General features: G+C 37.7%; 1 protein-coding gene across 5 annotated transcripts in view; it reads left to right on the top strand.

Moving 5' to 3' along the window:
* Positions 1-16,819, top strand: part of TIPARP (TCDD inducible poly(ADP-ribose) polymerase) — a 60,460-nt gene extending 43,641 nt beyond the window's left edge. For all 5 annotated transcript variants that reach the window (XM_050965937.1, XM_050965934.1, XM_050965936.1 and 2 more), the window contains 4 exons: positions 6,468-6,636; positions 8,558-8,739; positions 14,657-14,932; positions 15,306-16,819. In XM_050965937.1, the coding sequence (XP_050821894.1) occupies positions 6,468-6,636; positions 8,558-8,739; positions 14,657-14,932; positions 15,306-15,753 (1,075 nt within the window). In that variant the 3' untranslated portion in view covers positions 15,754-16,819. The remainder of the gene's footprint in view (positions 1-6,467; positions 6,637-8,557; positions 8,740-14,656; positions 14,933-15,305) is intronic.
* The last annotated feature ends 504 nt before the right edge of the window (positions 16,820-17,323 follow it).

Raw genomic sequence — 17,323 nt, forward strand, 5'->3', positions numbered from 1 at the left:
TAAATGATTTGTGCATGAGGGTTTTCTACATGCAGCCATTATGCTAAGTTTGGAAAGTTGACCTGTTAAGTCTAAGTTGCTGCAATCAAGACACTACTAAAACAACCACATAGTTCAGTATATTCCCCTAAAATGAATAACGTTTTTCCTCATACAGCTCATCAATATTGCATGGTACTTCTTTATTTCTCATCACTTTGTAACGTAGTTGAAAGTGTATGTCATATTCTGTATTTTAGTACAGTTAAATATGTATTAGAAACATCAGTGTCATGTATTAGTAACCAGCTATGGTTTGGGTGCCTGTGAAATTTATTTATCAGCATTCAATGTTTTATGACTTTGGTCCTCCAAGGAACTTTATCACTTATGTGATAGTTTAGGAAGGGCTGTGGCCTTGAAAACACATTTTGTGTGGCAAATATAGCTCTTTGTGGTTTTGGATTAAAGAAAATATTGACGTATAAATAGAGCTGTATAAATAATTCACCAAACATTTTTAAAATTGTGTTTTTTTTTTTTTTGCATTTCACTGTGATTGTGTGAATAGGGCTGAATTTTGTGGATTAAAAATTGCAATGTGTCGTGCTTTGGGTTCAAAATAAGATAAATTGGGAGTGAATCTGAGCCCATGTTTTGTTCCCAAACAGTCTTTTATGAAAAGGAAACAAACAAAAAACCTTGATCTTTTCAAGATTAGATATTTTATTCGAAGATGAATTTGTGTCAAAATATACAAAGGTAAGTATATATTTTAAGGTAAAAAAAACAAAAATCCTCTGAAACAGAATTGCAAATATTGTCATGAAAAATTTTACACACACCAATTCACATTTACAACGCTGCTTGCAAATACTTCAGATAATATAGCTCAGCTTTTCAACAGAAATGATATCCTCATGATACCACGCACTGTTTTCAAATAAAGTAGTTTACAGCTTATTGTTACGGAACAAAATGACTACATACCAGGAAGGCACTTGTTTCACTCCAGAAAGTGTATGTATTCTTGACTTGCATTCAGTTTCAGCAGGTTCACACTGGTAATTTATTACAAGTAGTGCTGGCTTTCTTATCTTTGTTTGTTTATTTTTTATTAGGGCTGTCAAGTGCTTTAAAAAATTAAGTGTGATTAATCGTGCTGTTAAACAACACTAGAATACCATTTATTTTAAATATTTTTGGATGTTTACTACATTTGCAAATATTAATTTCAATTATAACAGAATGCACAGGGTACAGTGCTCACTTTATATTTTTATTACAAATATTTGCACTGAAAAAAAATAGTATTTTTCAATTCACCTCATACAAGTACTGTAGTGCAGTCTCTTTATCATGAAAGTTGAATTTACAAATGTAGAATTATGTACAAAAACAACTGCATTCAAAAATAAAACAATGCAAAACTCTAGAGCCTACAGGTCCGCTCAGTCCTACTTCTTGGTCAGCCAATTGCGAAGACAAACAAGGTTGGTTACAATTTGCAGAAGATAATGCTGCCTGCTTTTTGTTTACGTCACCTGAAAGTGAGAACAGGCCTCTGCATGGCACTGTTGTAGCTGGTGTTGCAACATATTTACGTGCCAGATGCACTAAAGATTCATATGTCCCTTCATGCTTCAACTACTATTCCAGAGGACACGCTTCCATGCTGATGATGGGTTCTGCTTGATAACGATCCAAAGCAGTGCGGACTGATGCATGTTCATTTTCATCATCATGAGTCAGATGCCACCAGCAGAAGGTTGATTTTCTTTTTTGGTGGTTTGGGTTTTGTAGTTTCTGCATCAGTGTTGCGCTTTTAAGACTTCTAAAAGCATGCGCCACACCTCGTCCCTCTCAGATTTTGTACTGCACTTCAGATTCTTAAACCTTGGGTTGAGTGCTGTAGCTATTTTTAGAAATCTCATATCAGTACCTTCTTTGCGCTTTGTCAAATCTGCTGTGAAAGTGTTCTTAAAATTAACGTGCTGACTCATCATCCGAGACTACTATAACATGAAATATATACAGAATATGGGTAAAACAGAGCAAGAGACATACAGTTTCCCCCCACCCCCAAGGAGTACAGTCATAAATTTAATTGTTGCATTATTTTTTTACCAGTCATCGTCGTCGTCATCATGGAATGGTGGCTGAAGCATAAAGGGGCATATGAATCTTTAGTGCATCTGGCATGTAAATATCTTGCAACACCAGCTACAGCAGTGTATGCAAAGGCCTGTTCTCACTTTCAGGTGACGTAAACAAAAAGCAGGCAGCATTATCTTCTGCAAATTGTAACCAACCTTGTTTGTCTTCGCAATTGGCTGACCAAGAAGTAGGACTGAGTGGACTTGTAGGCTCTAAAGTTTTACTGTTTTTTGTTTTTGAATGCAATTATGTAACAATCTGCATTTGTAAGTTACACTTTCACGATAAAGAGTTTGCACTTCAGTACTTGTACGAGGTGAATTGAAAAATATTTCTTTTGTTTATCATTTGTACAGTGCATATATTTGTAATAAAAAATAGGTATTCTGTGTTGTAATTGAAATCAATATTGAAAATGTAGAAAAAAATCCAAACATTATTTAATAAATTTCAATTGGTATTCTATTGTTATAAGTGCGATTAATAGCATTAATTTTTTAGTTAATTGCATGAATTAACTGGGATTAATTGGCAGCCCTATTTTTTTATCATTTACATGCAATGTTTGGTTTGTACATACTGTTCTTACCTAAAGTATAGGTTATTACTCTTTAAAATAATGCTGGATAAGAGGACACATTTCTGAATCAGTGTGGGTGTTTTTGCATTATGCATTGATTAAAATATGCTGTGGATCATCAGATTTAATTAGTGTATCAAGATTTCATAGGGTAGGAGGAGGTACTGATAAGACGACACAGGAAGTACTAAAATAGCCCTCCTTTTCAGGATTTAGTTACTTTTCATATCCAAATTCAGGTTGTAATAATTTCATATGTTGGCAACACATGTAGTGAACAAATGGTTAATTATTCTAACGATTTTGCACATTATACTATCTTCTCAACAGAAATATTTTTTAGAGTCACAGCTATGACATGACATCATTTGGATAACAGTATTGATTGACTTGCAAAATGTGCCTTATGTAGCAATTTATAAATATGAAAGAGGTGGATTTTTACCAGATGAAGACATTCTGTTATGCAATTCTACAGCTGCAGTGAGACTGAACGTTCTCAGCAGTGAATCACATGTCTCTGAAATAGAATGGGCCAAATTCATCCCTGGTGTAACTTCATGTTAGAAAAGAGGTGACTTTGGCCCAGAGAGTTTAGGAGAGAGCAGCTGGTGGAACTGTTCTGTAAAATATGTAATTTAGTATTTTTCTCATACCTGTCCTTTAAAAGCATATTGAAGAACAAAGAGGGCTAATCTAAAACAATACCATGAACTATTCATTCAGATAAAACTGGGCCAATTCCTTAGACTGGGAGCTCATGGAAGCAAGCGCCATTGTCCCTTCTTGTATGTCTGGGACGTGTCTAGCACTTCAGGAGCCTAACAGCAAACAAAACACAGAAATAATAATACTAAATCCTGAAATGTGCTGCGCATTTACAGCTCCCATTGGGAGTTTAAAGAGAGTTGCTTGTGTTCAGCACCTCTTAGGATTTAGACCCATTCCTTGTGATTCTTTGATAGAAAACCACAGATTGCAAGGTGAATAGCAATGATGTGAGAAGCTGCAGTCTCTCCTGTCTTTCTCAAGCAAATCAATAAAGTGCTACTAACCCATGTTTAAGTACCCATTACTTTTGCCATAACAAGTGTCAAATGTGGCAGGGTTGGGTTTTTTTTACAGGGTTTAACATGCCAGAGTTTTTAAACAAACTATATACGTTTCAAATATTCGCCATATTTTTGCTGGCTATAGTCAGTGCAAAAAAGAAATACTTTACATTGGGTTAAATGCCATTTGATAATACTCAAAAGATTCATTCATCTGAGTTATTAGCTCTAAGTGAAAAACTATCAAAATGTGAAAGCGTGTAAATAACATAAGTGAAAACCAATAGCATTAGCTGGGCACTATGCTAATCCTAGTCATTTTACTAAAGAAATCTGATTCTTCTTGTAAGAGTGGAGTGATACTGTGTAAGCAGCTTCATGCAGGCCTGTCAGGAATTGATCATTTATTTTATACAGAAAGATATAGGTATGCCTCACACATGCTTTGATCCCCACAAAGCTGTCTCTTTGCACTGTGATCAGTGTTCCTGTGGAATCATTCGTTCCTTTGAATGTCCAGGTTTAAGCTCCCATTTGCTAATAAACCATTGATCTTTGAAGTATTTTTCGGTTGGCTACTAAGTAGTAGTTTTTAACCTTGCTGGTTTTATTATTTATTTATTTATTGGCTGACAACACAGAAACTTGCTGTAAATTAATTTTATGGCAGTTTATAGAAAATGGAATCCTATTTTTAAAACGGGCAGAAAGTCCAGTATATGCACAAATGTGTGATTTGTTGCTGGGGCTCCCATAGACATCTCTTTTCAAACAACTATGAAAATGCAAATTGTCAAAGAAGAAATACTATTATTGTATTACTAAACGCCCATGTATCTCAGTAAAAATTTATACTGCACTTTACAGAACATAGATAAGACACATCCCCTGCCCATAAAAGCTTACAACCTAGGGACTAGGTTGTGATATACTCATGCAGGAAGTAAGGTGCTTCTCACCATGAGTTAAAATCTAACATTCTAGCCCACCACTGTAAATAAAGCTATTCACATGTGAGTCATAAATACTTTTTGTAAATAAACCGTAACACATTCATTAAGGATAATGGAATATTTTAAGGTCTTTGAAAGCTATTATCAGTGAGGTGAAGTTCATAATTTCATAAACCACTGCTTAGGCCCCATTCTATTGTCTCGCAAGAAAACTCCCCTACACCCTGTTTCTAGTGGCTTAGGAACTGTGCTTGGGATCTGTGTACATGCAGCTTCAGCTGGAGATGGGACTTAAAGACTTCATATGAATAGCCTTTTTGAACACAAATCCAAACACCCTCAAATTAGAGAGAGATGTTTAGATTGGATCAATTCAAAACTTTGAGGGTCAAGACCATCTTTGCTGTTCCCCTGAAACTGGTTTCAAACAGTTTGGCTGGCCAGTGGGGATTGTTTGCTTAGAGCAAAACATTCTGTAAAACATTGGTTATCTCCCTCAATAATTGCTGGTCAAGTTGTGTTAGAAGCCATTTTTGCTGAACCATACTGATGCCACATTTAAACATGACTCCTACATCAGCATAACAGCCATATATTTTTCCTTGAGGTAAAGAATATAAGCTCCGACTCTTGATAGGTAATATCAATTTTCTCTCATTATACTTCTGAAAGCACCAAATTACTTTTATATAAAAGTTGCATGTGGAAGTGTTGATTTTGTAGCAGCAATACAGCTAGCAGAACAAAAAGCAAATATTTCTCTGGGTAAGCTTCATAATAGTGAAATCAGTTTCTCTTTTCATATTATGCCAGTTCTTTTCTGCTGCACATGTGATGAAAGATAATTGAACTCTCCTGTGGATTAGCAGCAGATGCTCCTCATCTGGAGACATTTACATTTCCGCTTCTTCCCTGAAGCACTAACTTTCACAAGAATAACCTTTTGAATAGTATTTGGCTGCTTCATCAAACAGGGTTGTGTGATGTATTTGCTTGATAGTATGCTACAAATGTCAAGGATGCATATATTGATCTTTCCATAACTCATCTATAATGAACAAATGTCTCTGTACTAGGAACGTTTCTTTTCTTTTTGTGCTTATACAATATTTCCTCACCAGTGTCCTAATTGATATATTAAGGGTTAGATTGCCCATAGTCTGTGTGTGTTGGAAAAAGAACTAGGAGCCTTCCCCTCTTCTATTCTCTAAGCACGGAGCAGGTGGTCCCTATAATAGGAGGATGAGTGCAGTGACAAGCCCCTTTTAACACTTTCTACAAAGGAGGTGGAGAGAAAGTGGGATTGTGGCTCCATTGCTTTTCCTCCTCATTGGCCAGCCAGAGAGTGTGAAACATCCTGCAGCATCCTAAGATATGGAATAGTAGATACACAACCTGGAGTTCTGGAACTTCCTGACCCCTTACCCACAGCCCAAGATGGTACAGCTTCATGCTGTACAGAGTCATGTTTTGCCGTAATCTGGCTATAAATAGGGAGGCCCAAATTGTGTCTACTTACATCCCAAGCAGCCCTGCTGAAGTCCATGCAGTTGATTGAGGTATGAGTACAGAATTTGACCCTGAGTGCTCAGAGTTCCACCTTAGTATAGCTTGCCAGTAGTGGATAAGCCTGGTGCAATTGAGACATGTTGTAATAGCATTGTTTTCAACCTCCCTCCCCCCCCCCCCAGGTGTCCTTGGATGGATTAAAAATTGGAAATTCTTTGTTTTTCTTATTCTTTCCAGGGGACATGAGTTTTTGGTAGATCTGAATGTTATGAACTTGTATGAAACCATTGAGTTTGACCAAATGCGGAGGCTGTCCACACCATCCTGCACCAGTTCCAATTCCAACTACTACACAATCTGGAAATACTTCTGCAGGGACCATTTTGGCTGGAGAGAGTACTCAGAGGTATCTGAAACTTTCCATAAACCTGTTTTGGACCAAAATTATATTGGAAACACTTGCTCAGGTGGAATGAGTATCACTCCTTCTTGATCTCTTTGTCCAAAACCAGTGTAATCTGTATAATATTTGATGTGTTCTTTCTCAGGGGGCCAGTATTCCTCATTTGCAGGGGGCTGAATAGTTTTCATCTCCACTGCGAATCTATTGATGTATAACACAGCAAAGATTTTGTTTCTCTGTTGTCAAAATTCACCCTGAATCGTATGGCCATGGAAAGCTTCCAGGACTGCAGAACACCGCAGTCCTTCTGCAAGTGCAGAGGCTCTGGGCTGGGGCAGGGAAGGAACAGGGACTTGGCCAGTGGTTCTATCGTTGGCCTGATTCATTGGCCAAGGTGTTGTGAAGGTGCTTCCCATTGGTTTCATCAACTAGTCTAGTGAAGAGGTTGGAATAGCAGCTGTGTGACTACGTAACCCCTACCTATAGGTTAGCAGTGTATTTTAGTTCTGCCTGGCCCCAATCTCCACATAGTTCCCCTGCTCAGACTCATTTACTTGGTCTTAGTGAACTGGGGCAGGATATTGAATTTCATCTGCTGGGCTTAATCTTGCCATAGGGGCACCTGCATTGGGGCAGTGTGGAGCCATATTGCCCCAGGTTGGAGTGCCAAGAGGGACTGTGCCTCAATGAGGCAGAATCCTTCTCAGAGTTCCCCAGCAAGCAGAAGCAGAGCACCCATTCAGACAACAAAGACTACTCCCTCCTGTGTGCCCTTTTCTTCTTGTATACCTGCAGAGCTGCTGAGTATGGGCTGGTCCTATAGGATTAGATTTATTTTCAGCTTGTACCTGGCTTAGACTTGTTTCTGTAAAAACACAGAAGTAGAGAACCACAAGAAGAGTTTTAGTAAAACAGAACCACTAAACCTCTGTAATGCTTTCCTCTTTTTGAGAGTCTATTGGCTCAGGGAGCAATGTTTCCAAAATCCACTGGTATCGGAGAATGAAACTAGTTAGTTCCAAGTGCATTACCAGAATCATGAGAACACTATTGCACTTTGTTGCATAAAGATGTATAATATTTCTGTGCATTAGTCTCCAATTCCTCCTTTAGAAACAGACACAGAAATGTAGAAAATTACTTGAACATCAGGGTGACTGTTGAATAGAATCAATATTGCATACAGCCAGCAGAGACAACAATAAAATGGGAACTATGCTCTGCTGAACTTTTGTTCCACAAGTGACCTGTGATAACATTTTAAATGTGGAAGCTGACTAATAGGTACTATCAAATTTAAGAGCAAATTTAACACATGCTAGTTTCAGGGCAGTGTGGCTAATCCCTCAAAAACTGATTTTTAAGGTATGAAAGAATATGTTATAGAGACTTATCCTTAAAGGAGAAAACTTTTTTCATTTTGATTAGGTCATTGTTCTGAAAACTCACTTTGGGAAGGCAGATGAATGGTTTAATGCTGGGATTCCTGTGTTCAATTCTTGTCTTTGCAAGTGACTTGCTGTATGAGCTTCTGCAAGTCACTTAACCCTTCTGTGCCTGTTTACCCATCTGTAAAATGTGGATGCTATTATTTCTCACTCTCACAGGAGTATAGTGAGACTTATTTTATATTTGTCAAGCATTCTGAGAGCCTTGAATGTAGAACAATCTAAATGCAAATGAATAAAATGAATATGTAAATCATATTAAATGTAATTCTCCATTTTATTAGTGCTTCTGAAGCAGACATTTGAGGTTTATAATGTGATTAGACAAATACCCCATTTAACCTTTTAGCTGAGTAGTTGAACTGTTATATTATTAAAAACACTTTACAAACACAGTTGAAGATAGAAGCAGCGTTAGTTCTTTTGCATTAAGTTACCATAACTTAGTTTTCTTTCTTTCTTTCTTTCTCAAACAGCCTGTTGTACGATTGATAGAAGAAGCCAACTGTCGGGGTCTGAAAGAGGTCCGGTTTGTTACCTGGCACAATCAGTATATCTTGAACATCAAAGATGGCTTCCAACAAAATGCATGTTTCCGAAGAGAAATCAAGAGGAGACCCCTTCTTCGCTCATGTATTGTGCTGATGCCATTCTTACAGTAGGTATCCGGGGGGGGGGAGGTGGGGGGGAGAGTGAGGGAGGAAGGTTGAAAACTTTTTACTGTGAAAGAGGACTTTTCAAAGGTCCTTCAACAATGGTTACTTTCCTTCTTTAAGACATGACAGAGGGAATTTTTCCTTACTGGCTAGGAAAATCTAAAAATAATAGGTATTGTCCAGTATTATTCACTGCAGGCCCCTGAACTCAAATCAAGTGCTTTGGTACTCAATCTAGTAGGATTCCTGAATTAGTGATACTTATTTTTTATGTATACATATGGGCCCTGATTTAGTAAAGCATTCTTATAGAGGAAAGGTGCTTAAGCATAAGCTTGGCATTAAATATGTGCTTAAGTGCTTTCCTGAACCAGGACCATAGATTTTTCACTTAGAAGGATCCCAAAGCTTTGAAAACTTTACCAATAGATTTATAAACATGTAGCAGAATCACTTCACCCCACACACAGTTGAGTGCAACTATTTAACAGCCCACAGCAACACTGCTCAGCAGTTTAGAAGTAGAAGCAAAGAATAACTCTAGTATTAGGCTTAAAGTTCTTTTCTCTGACTTTCTTATGCACAGTGTAGATTTCCTTGGGCATGTACTGGAGATGTTCACTGAAAAGTAACTTAAATAATAACAGTAGCAAAATATCTCAATTATAGCACTATACTTTAGTTAAGTGCCAATTCTGAAATGACCCTCCATTGTCCCAGAACAGGAATCAGCCTGAGCTGTGAATTCCTGAGCTCAATGTGCATTATGTTTCCAAATGTTTGAAGCTGAGGTTTAAGTTCAAGCCTCTCTCTGAAATATATTGATTGATTGATTATGGAGAATTGTGTTCCATGACCAATGGAGCAGGGAAATGGCATGCCAATGCTTAATGGCCTTTTCTGGCTTGGCACTTTAGGAGTGAATGCCTGCAGGGCACAACCCTATTGTAGCTGAGCACAAATCTTTAAAGTCCCCAGTCCATTGAAATCACTGGGAGTTCTGCCTGAGTGAAGTAAGGCATACCAGCAAATAGTTGGAAAGTGCTGTCCACAAAATGTAGGGGATGTGATAGGAAAAAACTGGCTCTATATTTAACTTACTGCACCCGTGAGTAGCCATTTTCTCCCCTTGAATATGATTTCTAGCCTGTACTCAAAATCTAACCTTCAATAGTGCGCAACTCTACACAGGTGCACACGTTTGGTAGAAGGCATAAGGAGCCTTCCACTCTCTCCAACCCTTGGATCCTTTCTGTTCGGGCAAAGTCTTTAGAAGAGAGACACCGATTTCTGGTAGCAGTTTGTGTTGTTGATTAGCTACATAAATGGGATCACTCTTGTACTTCTATCTAGTGCATGCTGCAAACCGTGAAATAGTAGACTCCAGTGCTTCAAGAAGTCAGCACTTTCAGAAATGTCACCATAATATCAGCAGTGTTGGCTACTACAATGTAATTTCTGTATTTCTACTGGCTTGGCCTGGGAGCTCCCAGCTTCCTGCTATTAGGTGGTATTATGGAGAGCCAACCTTTCGCTGACTGTTCCTCCTTTGTCACCCTGCCTTAGCTATTCCGTGAATTCTAATGCAAGCAGGAGGGGTTGAGGCAAGAAGTGAAAGGAAACACTTGGCCCCTGGTTCTGAGTGTGGATGAAAGGTGGGGAGGACCGGCCTGCTGTCATGAGGGAAAGCCTGTTGTGGGATGTAGAAGCTTGGGACCTCCAGCAGTTTGGATTGATATCTAGGTGTGTATCTGAACTCCAGACACACTGTATCCATATTCATATGAAGCTAACGTTCACCCCAATCCGTCGTGGCCCTCCTGTGGCTGAGTACCTTCCTGTCCTCAGGCTCCCAGCTTATGTAGAGAATCATACCAGCCAAGGCTTTCACAGTGCTGGCATCTATGCACTTAACACCTTGCAGGATGAATAACATCCTTCTCACTAGGGGATGCTGCTGGCTTTTTTTTTTTCCTTTTTAAAAGGATATAATTTACAGATGTACCCAAATTTGGGCTTCTGAACAGGAGAGGTACAGATGTACTTGAAACTTGCCAAACTGTTGTCCATATTTCTGCTTCTCACTCTCTTTAGTGATCACCAAGCCATCAGTTCTGGGCTTCATAAAAAACAAATGTTTAAAAGCACTTTATCATTTTCAAGAACAATTAGAGATAAAGCATGCCTTGTTTTATCATCTCTGCATTGGGGGTGAACTTATTCACCCAAAGGCCTAATGAGAAAAGTGTTGCATTGTAGTCCTTTTTGATTAGAACTCATAAAAATGCCATTTTTGTGATCTCACCAGCACAGCTGGAAACATTGTCAGAGTCCAATAGTTAGGAACATATTGTCCTCTTAGCAAAGGGGTGGAAGTCATTAGTCTGACTGGCAGCTTGTCATGCTGAGCCAATCAAAGAAGATTTAACTGCTGTATTAGGCCTAGAATGCTCATTAGCTTGCTAAAGTGTTATAACATCATAATTGTGAGGTGAAAGTTAATTTGTTCAGAGCCTTGAACAAGTAATTGTAGGAAATATTTTCAGTTATAGTCTGGTGTGGGGAAAAACAAGAACTATAAAACGATATTGGAAAAAAGAGTAAATATATAAAAACATGGACTTCTAGTTATAACACTTCTGCTTCTGATCTTAGGGGGAAAATAGGTGTTTTCCTTCATATCCAACTGATATTTTGCTGAGTGCCTGTTTTACTATAGTTTAAGGGTCTGATCCTGAAAGGTGCTGGAAATCTGCAACTCCCAGTGACTTTACTAGACTCATAGTGAAATTTCCACTGTCCTCTGTAGTTCTTAATGCAGTACCCCTGAGACTTTTCACAAATAAACCAATTATCTCACACCACTTATTAGTGAAAGATAGCAGTGTGCTGTAGGAGGGATCTTAGTATTCAGAGTTCATTACTTTACAAAATATTCTATAGTACTTCATTAGTTCACTATCAAGTACAGTGGCTGCCATTGAAAAGTCAACATTTGCCACCAGTTAAACAGTGATTGCCCCTTTTTTCCTATCTCTAAAATAAGAGAATAGGATTCTTAATGTAGGAGTTATGATAAATATCTGATAATGGTTGACAATTGTTGACTTTAATGATTTTTCATGTATTATAAATGCTTACAATTAATTTACACTTGTCAAAATAAAGGAACAAAGTACATTAAGTGATGGAATATCCTTAATGATTTTATTGTTTGCTTGTTTACACTCTAATCTGTAACATTTGTTGATTTGCACAAGGTCTTCCAATCACTAGCATGAATTAATGAGGTTCTATTGTAACTTTGTTACCCACTGACCCTTTTTTCCTTCCAGCAAAAAAACAACAAACCAACCCCCATTGTAATATCACAAACAATTACTACAAAATCATTAGGAAGGTACATTTACAATCCATCCTCTGGGTTTCTCGTAAGCTATTAATGAACATAGTGGGCCAAATTCTGAGCTCAGTTAAACTGGTATAAATAAATCCAGAGTTGAAGTCAATGGAGTTGTTGTGTTTTTAATAGGGCTGTAACTGAGATCAGAATTTGGCTAGTGGTTCTACTTTTCAGCATTGTAGAACAGATGAGAACTATGTAAGGAGATACTTTTCAAAGTAGATCTATGCTTAAATCTATCTGGTTAAAAATGGTGTTTCAGGGATCACTGTTTGTTGTTTCTCAGAGACCCAAATCAAATCTGATTAGTTTTTTCTAACTATTTTTTAGCCCTGTAAGTTCAGCCTTTAATCAGAAAGTCATATTGCATTCTTTCTAGCTTACACATCACCAACAATAAAGATTCTGCAATCAGAACTTAATTGACAATTCTGCTGATGATGCATGAACAAGAATAGAATCCAGCTCCCATAGTTGTGTTGGCTCTGCTGTGAAAAGCAGGGAGAATATAACTTAGTCAGTAAAGAGTTTCTGAATACACAGAGAGCAGACTGAGTAAGAAATTGCCAGTTTTACACACTTTTCAACTAGAACCACACTTTAACCAAAGGAAATTGGCTGCAATAGTGTTGCCTTCAGCAAATTCTTAGATACACATAGTGCCATAGTAAACTTTTTTTTACAAAGATGGCATAGGGAGCTAAATCTTGCTTGTCTTTCCCATCCAGTGAGTTTCACTGACCTAAAGTCAACTATTTATATAAGGAAGGCAAGCAGGATTTGGCCTGAGATGTAGACAATACTCAACTCACCTCTAATGGAGCCAATTGATAAACAGAATGTTCTCACGTCTGTCTTTTTCTCCTAGCCAGAGCACATAGATTTTTCCTGTTTCAGTAGTGATAAGTTTTGTAAACTAAAAGTGACCTAGTAACTTAAAGGGTGTGCTTAATATGAGCTCCACTGCTTGGGATTAGATACACAGCTGTACCTTGCATGGCAGAGTCTAAGTCAGAGATTGGCAATTTCATAATTTGACCTTGGCCAAGTGGTATTGCTTACTCATGACTACTCTTTACTGATCACCTGTGCCAAGGCTTGGCCCTGGAATCAGAGGGAAGTGTCCATATCAACTTCCTTCCTTCCTGCTTCCCCACTGTCTGAGTCTGGCAACTGTAAAATGAGTTGAGGTCAAGTGCTTAGCTCATGCAAACTGACATAGCTGCATTGACTCTATTGACTTCAGTGGAGCTACAGATGATGTAAATAGGTGAAGTTTTGGCCCTCGAATTTTAAGCTCATAGAGCCTGACTCTGCACAGCCTTATTCAACCATGGGACTACTCAACTAAGCAAGCATAATTCAGTTGAATAAGGCTTGCAGCTTCAGGTCCCTAATCAGGTGAATATAAGTCAGAAACTGCTAGTTTTCTAAAGTTAGCCAGTCTTAAATATACCTGCCCACAAGCATGAAACATGCTTCAGAACTGGAATTACTCACTATGGGTGAAATCTTGGCTCCACTGAAATCACTGGCAAAATTCCCATTGACTTCAGCAGGGCCAGAATTTCACCCTCTATTTATTTTTGTGCATTTTAATAATCCAATCAAATGGACATGTTGCCAACACTTACAGTTTTCCTCCCTCCGGCTTGAATGGTCCTTTGCTGCCACAGCCTTTACAGACAGCATGCTCCTCCCTCCTATGTGTCACCTTTTACCTGGCAGCACTCCCGGCAACAGAGGCTGGTTCAAGGCATGAAAACAAACAAATGCAGATATGCAAGTAAAAGCAACTAATTCTAGAGAGCTTTCCTCAGGACATTAGAGCAATAATACGCAACACTGAAATTCAGCTATCTTTTGTGGTATTACTTATGTTTACCCATTATTTATCCAGGATCATAAATCATGCATGCCTTTTCTTCTTGAAAGGTGTTCAAAGGGAGTTTCAAAATGTTCTTTTGTTCTTATTTTGTATGTTGCTTGTTCAACAGAAATGGTTATTGAATCACAGAAAGTTTGTAAAATAATTCCACTTCCATTTGGTAGCGTTCTGTCTGTAGGAGAGATTTAGAAACAATTATCTGCCACTGACCCTTGTAGCAACTCATTCTAAGTTTCTCTGCAGATTAGAAGCCTTACTAATTACTATGACAATCGGTTTCCACCAGTGGTGTTTGCACTGAGATTTTTTCCCCCTTAGTGAACTGATTCTGTACTCAGGCAAGCTTATGAGAGTTTTGACGTCGATTTGAATGGATGCAGGACTAGGGACTAAACAGATAAGATGTTTAGCATGCTCTTTTTAAACAAGAATTTGAGCTATATAACTTACTGCATTGCTTTATAGCCGTAAAGCAGCAATAGTTTAAGAGAATCTCATAGACTAAGGTCAGAAGGGGCATTGTGAACATCTAGTCAGAACCTTGGTAACTAAATAATTGTAGTTTGAAAGTCTTTTTATTTCTGATTTTTTTTTTTTAAATGCAAACTCTCTCTCTTTCCCAAACTAGGACTCTGGGTGGCAATCCTCCAATACCTTCTACATCAGCTGAACCAGCCTCTTCACAAGTCTTATCTCCGACTGCTGTTACCTCTCCAAACCTTTATCCTGAAACTTGGATTAGTATGGATCCAGCTCAGGACTTCATCCAAGTGCCTGTTTCTAAAGAAGATAAAAGCTACAGAACCATTTACAATCTGTTTCACAAGACTGTGCCAGAGACCAAATATAGAATTTTGAAAATACAAAGAGTGCAAAACCAGTTTCTCTGGGAGAAATATAAAAGGTGAGTCCATATAAATAGTCTTCTTTTATCATGTTGGAAAACTTCTCTTCTGAAATAAAAAAGAAATGATGGTATTGGCCATGAAATGTAATCTGATTGTTAAGCAGAATATATAAACTTCATCAAATCTCTTCTTTTAAAAAAAAAACAGCTGTAAGTTGAATAATTTTGCTTGAAAAATAAACATCAGTATACATCTTACACACAAATGTTCAGGAAATAAGGTTATGTGCTACATTTTGACATATTGAAGAAATGTTCTAATTTTCCCTTTTGCAGTTCTAACATTCAAGATGATAACACTAATATGTGGAGAACTTTTTATCCATAGAGCTGCACTGAAGATTCATCTTTTTTTCTTTTTCTATTCCAGGAAAAGGGAATATATGTCTAAAAAAATGACAGGGCTTGACAGAATAATGAATGAAAGGCACCTGTTCCATGGTACCTCCCAGGATGTAGTGGATGGAATCTGCAAGCACAACTTTGATCCACGAGTCTGTGGGAAGCATGCCACCATGTTTGGACAAGGCAGCTACTTTGCTAGGAAGGCGAGCTACTCTCATAACTTTTCCAAAAGGTCACCCAAAGGAGTTCATTACATGTTTTTGGCGAAAGTACTGACAGGAAGATACACAGTGGGCAATCATACTATGAGAAGACCGCCACCTGTGAACCCTGGCAGCATCACCAGTGACCTTTATGACTCTTGTGTGGACAATTACTTTGAACCTCAGATCTTTGTCATTTTTAACGATGACCAGAGCTACCCTTATTTTGTTCTTCAGTATGAAGAAGTTAGTAACACTGTCTCCATTTGAAAATCCTCCATGCTGCTAAATTATTAATGATGATGAACTTTTATCTGACATTTTGTAGTAGTTTTTGTGAAAAAATATGGACTTTGCAGAACTGATTAAAGTTAGTGGCTTGGAAGAGGGCTTAAAAAAATAAAAAAGAAGAAATCCTGACGTGACAAGTTGTGCACTTGCTGTTTCATTATGTATGTGCAAATTGTAAATATTTTCCCATCCTTTTGTTATAAAACCTTGTTTATTTATGTTAGTAAATATTCATGTTTAAAAAAAGTTTGGGTCAAATTATTTAAATTATGCTGTGCTTATGCATATAATTGTTGGTTCATAGTTGACTTGAATATTTATTATGCCCAAATCCCAAAATCTGAAACTTTTTTAAATGCAGGATCAAGATACTCTTGGTTGCAAGTTATCACAAGAATTGTCCGAGAAGCTCTCTGAACGAATAATGTTGACTTTTAAACAAATTTTGGAACATTAAGGAAGTTCTTGAGGACTGAAGAAAAAAAAAAAGGTAATATGCCAAAACTTAAATAGGATAAATAGGATGACACATAGTTTAACTGACACATTTAATTAACATAGATCCTGGGCAAAATTATAGAAAGGCTGTTATGGGATGTCGTCCATAAAGAATGAAGGATGGTAGCATAATTAGTGCAAATCAACATGATTTCATAGAATCATTGAATTGTAGGACTGGAAGGGACATTGAGAGAGGTCTTCTGGTCCAGTCCTCTGCACTCAAGGCAGGACTGAGTATTTTATGGGAAATAGGTCTTGTCTAGCAAACTTGATATCTTTTCTTTTATGGGATTACAAGTTTGATTGGTAAAGGTAACCGCTGACATTCTATATTTGACTTAGTCCTGTGTGACATTCTAATTTTAAAACATTAGCTGTCTTCAAAATCAGCGTAGCCCACATTAAACTGGCTAACTCATAGATCTTAAAAAGTAAATGTAAATGAGGAATCCTTATCCTATGAGATGTTTCTAGTGAGGCCCCATAGGGATCTGTTCTTGGCTCAATGCCATTTGATATCTTTAGCAACGATCTGGAAGAAAAAAAATCATTGATGGTAAAATTTGCAGACAACACAAACTGGTGGAGTACATGATAGGACTAGTCAATTACGCAGACCAATTTGGACTGCTTGATAAAACCAGCTTATTTTAACAACACACATTTCAACACAGCCAAAAACCAGGTCATATATGTAGGAACAAAACAAAAACAACAAAAAAAAAGCTGGCCATAGTTACAAGAGGGGAGATAGTATCCAGGAAGGCGGTTAAACTGAAAAGGATTTAGGGATTATGGTACGTAACCATCTGCATATGAGCTCTCAGTCTTATGCTGTAACACAGAGAGAGAGAGAGAGAACATGATCCTGAGGTAGATAAGCAGGGCAATATCAAGTAGGAGTAGGGAGATGGCATTGTCTCTATGTTTAAAATACATATATTAGTGAGTGTCCAGTTCTGCTGTCCACATCTCATAGAGCATGTTGAAAAATTGGAAAAGGTACAAAAAAGAACTACAAGAATAATTTGAGGTCTGGAAAACCTGC

This window comes from Gopherus flavomarginatus, chromosome 8 (genome assembly GCF_025201925.1).
Source record: "Gopherus flavomarginatus isolate rGopFla2 chromosome 8, rGopFla2.mat.asm, whole genome shotgun sequence".
NCBI lineage: Eukaryota > Metazoa > Chordata > Testudines > Testudinidae > Gopherus > Gopherus flavomarginatus.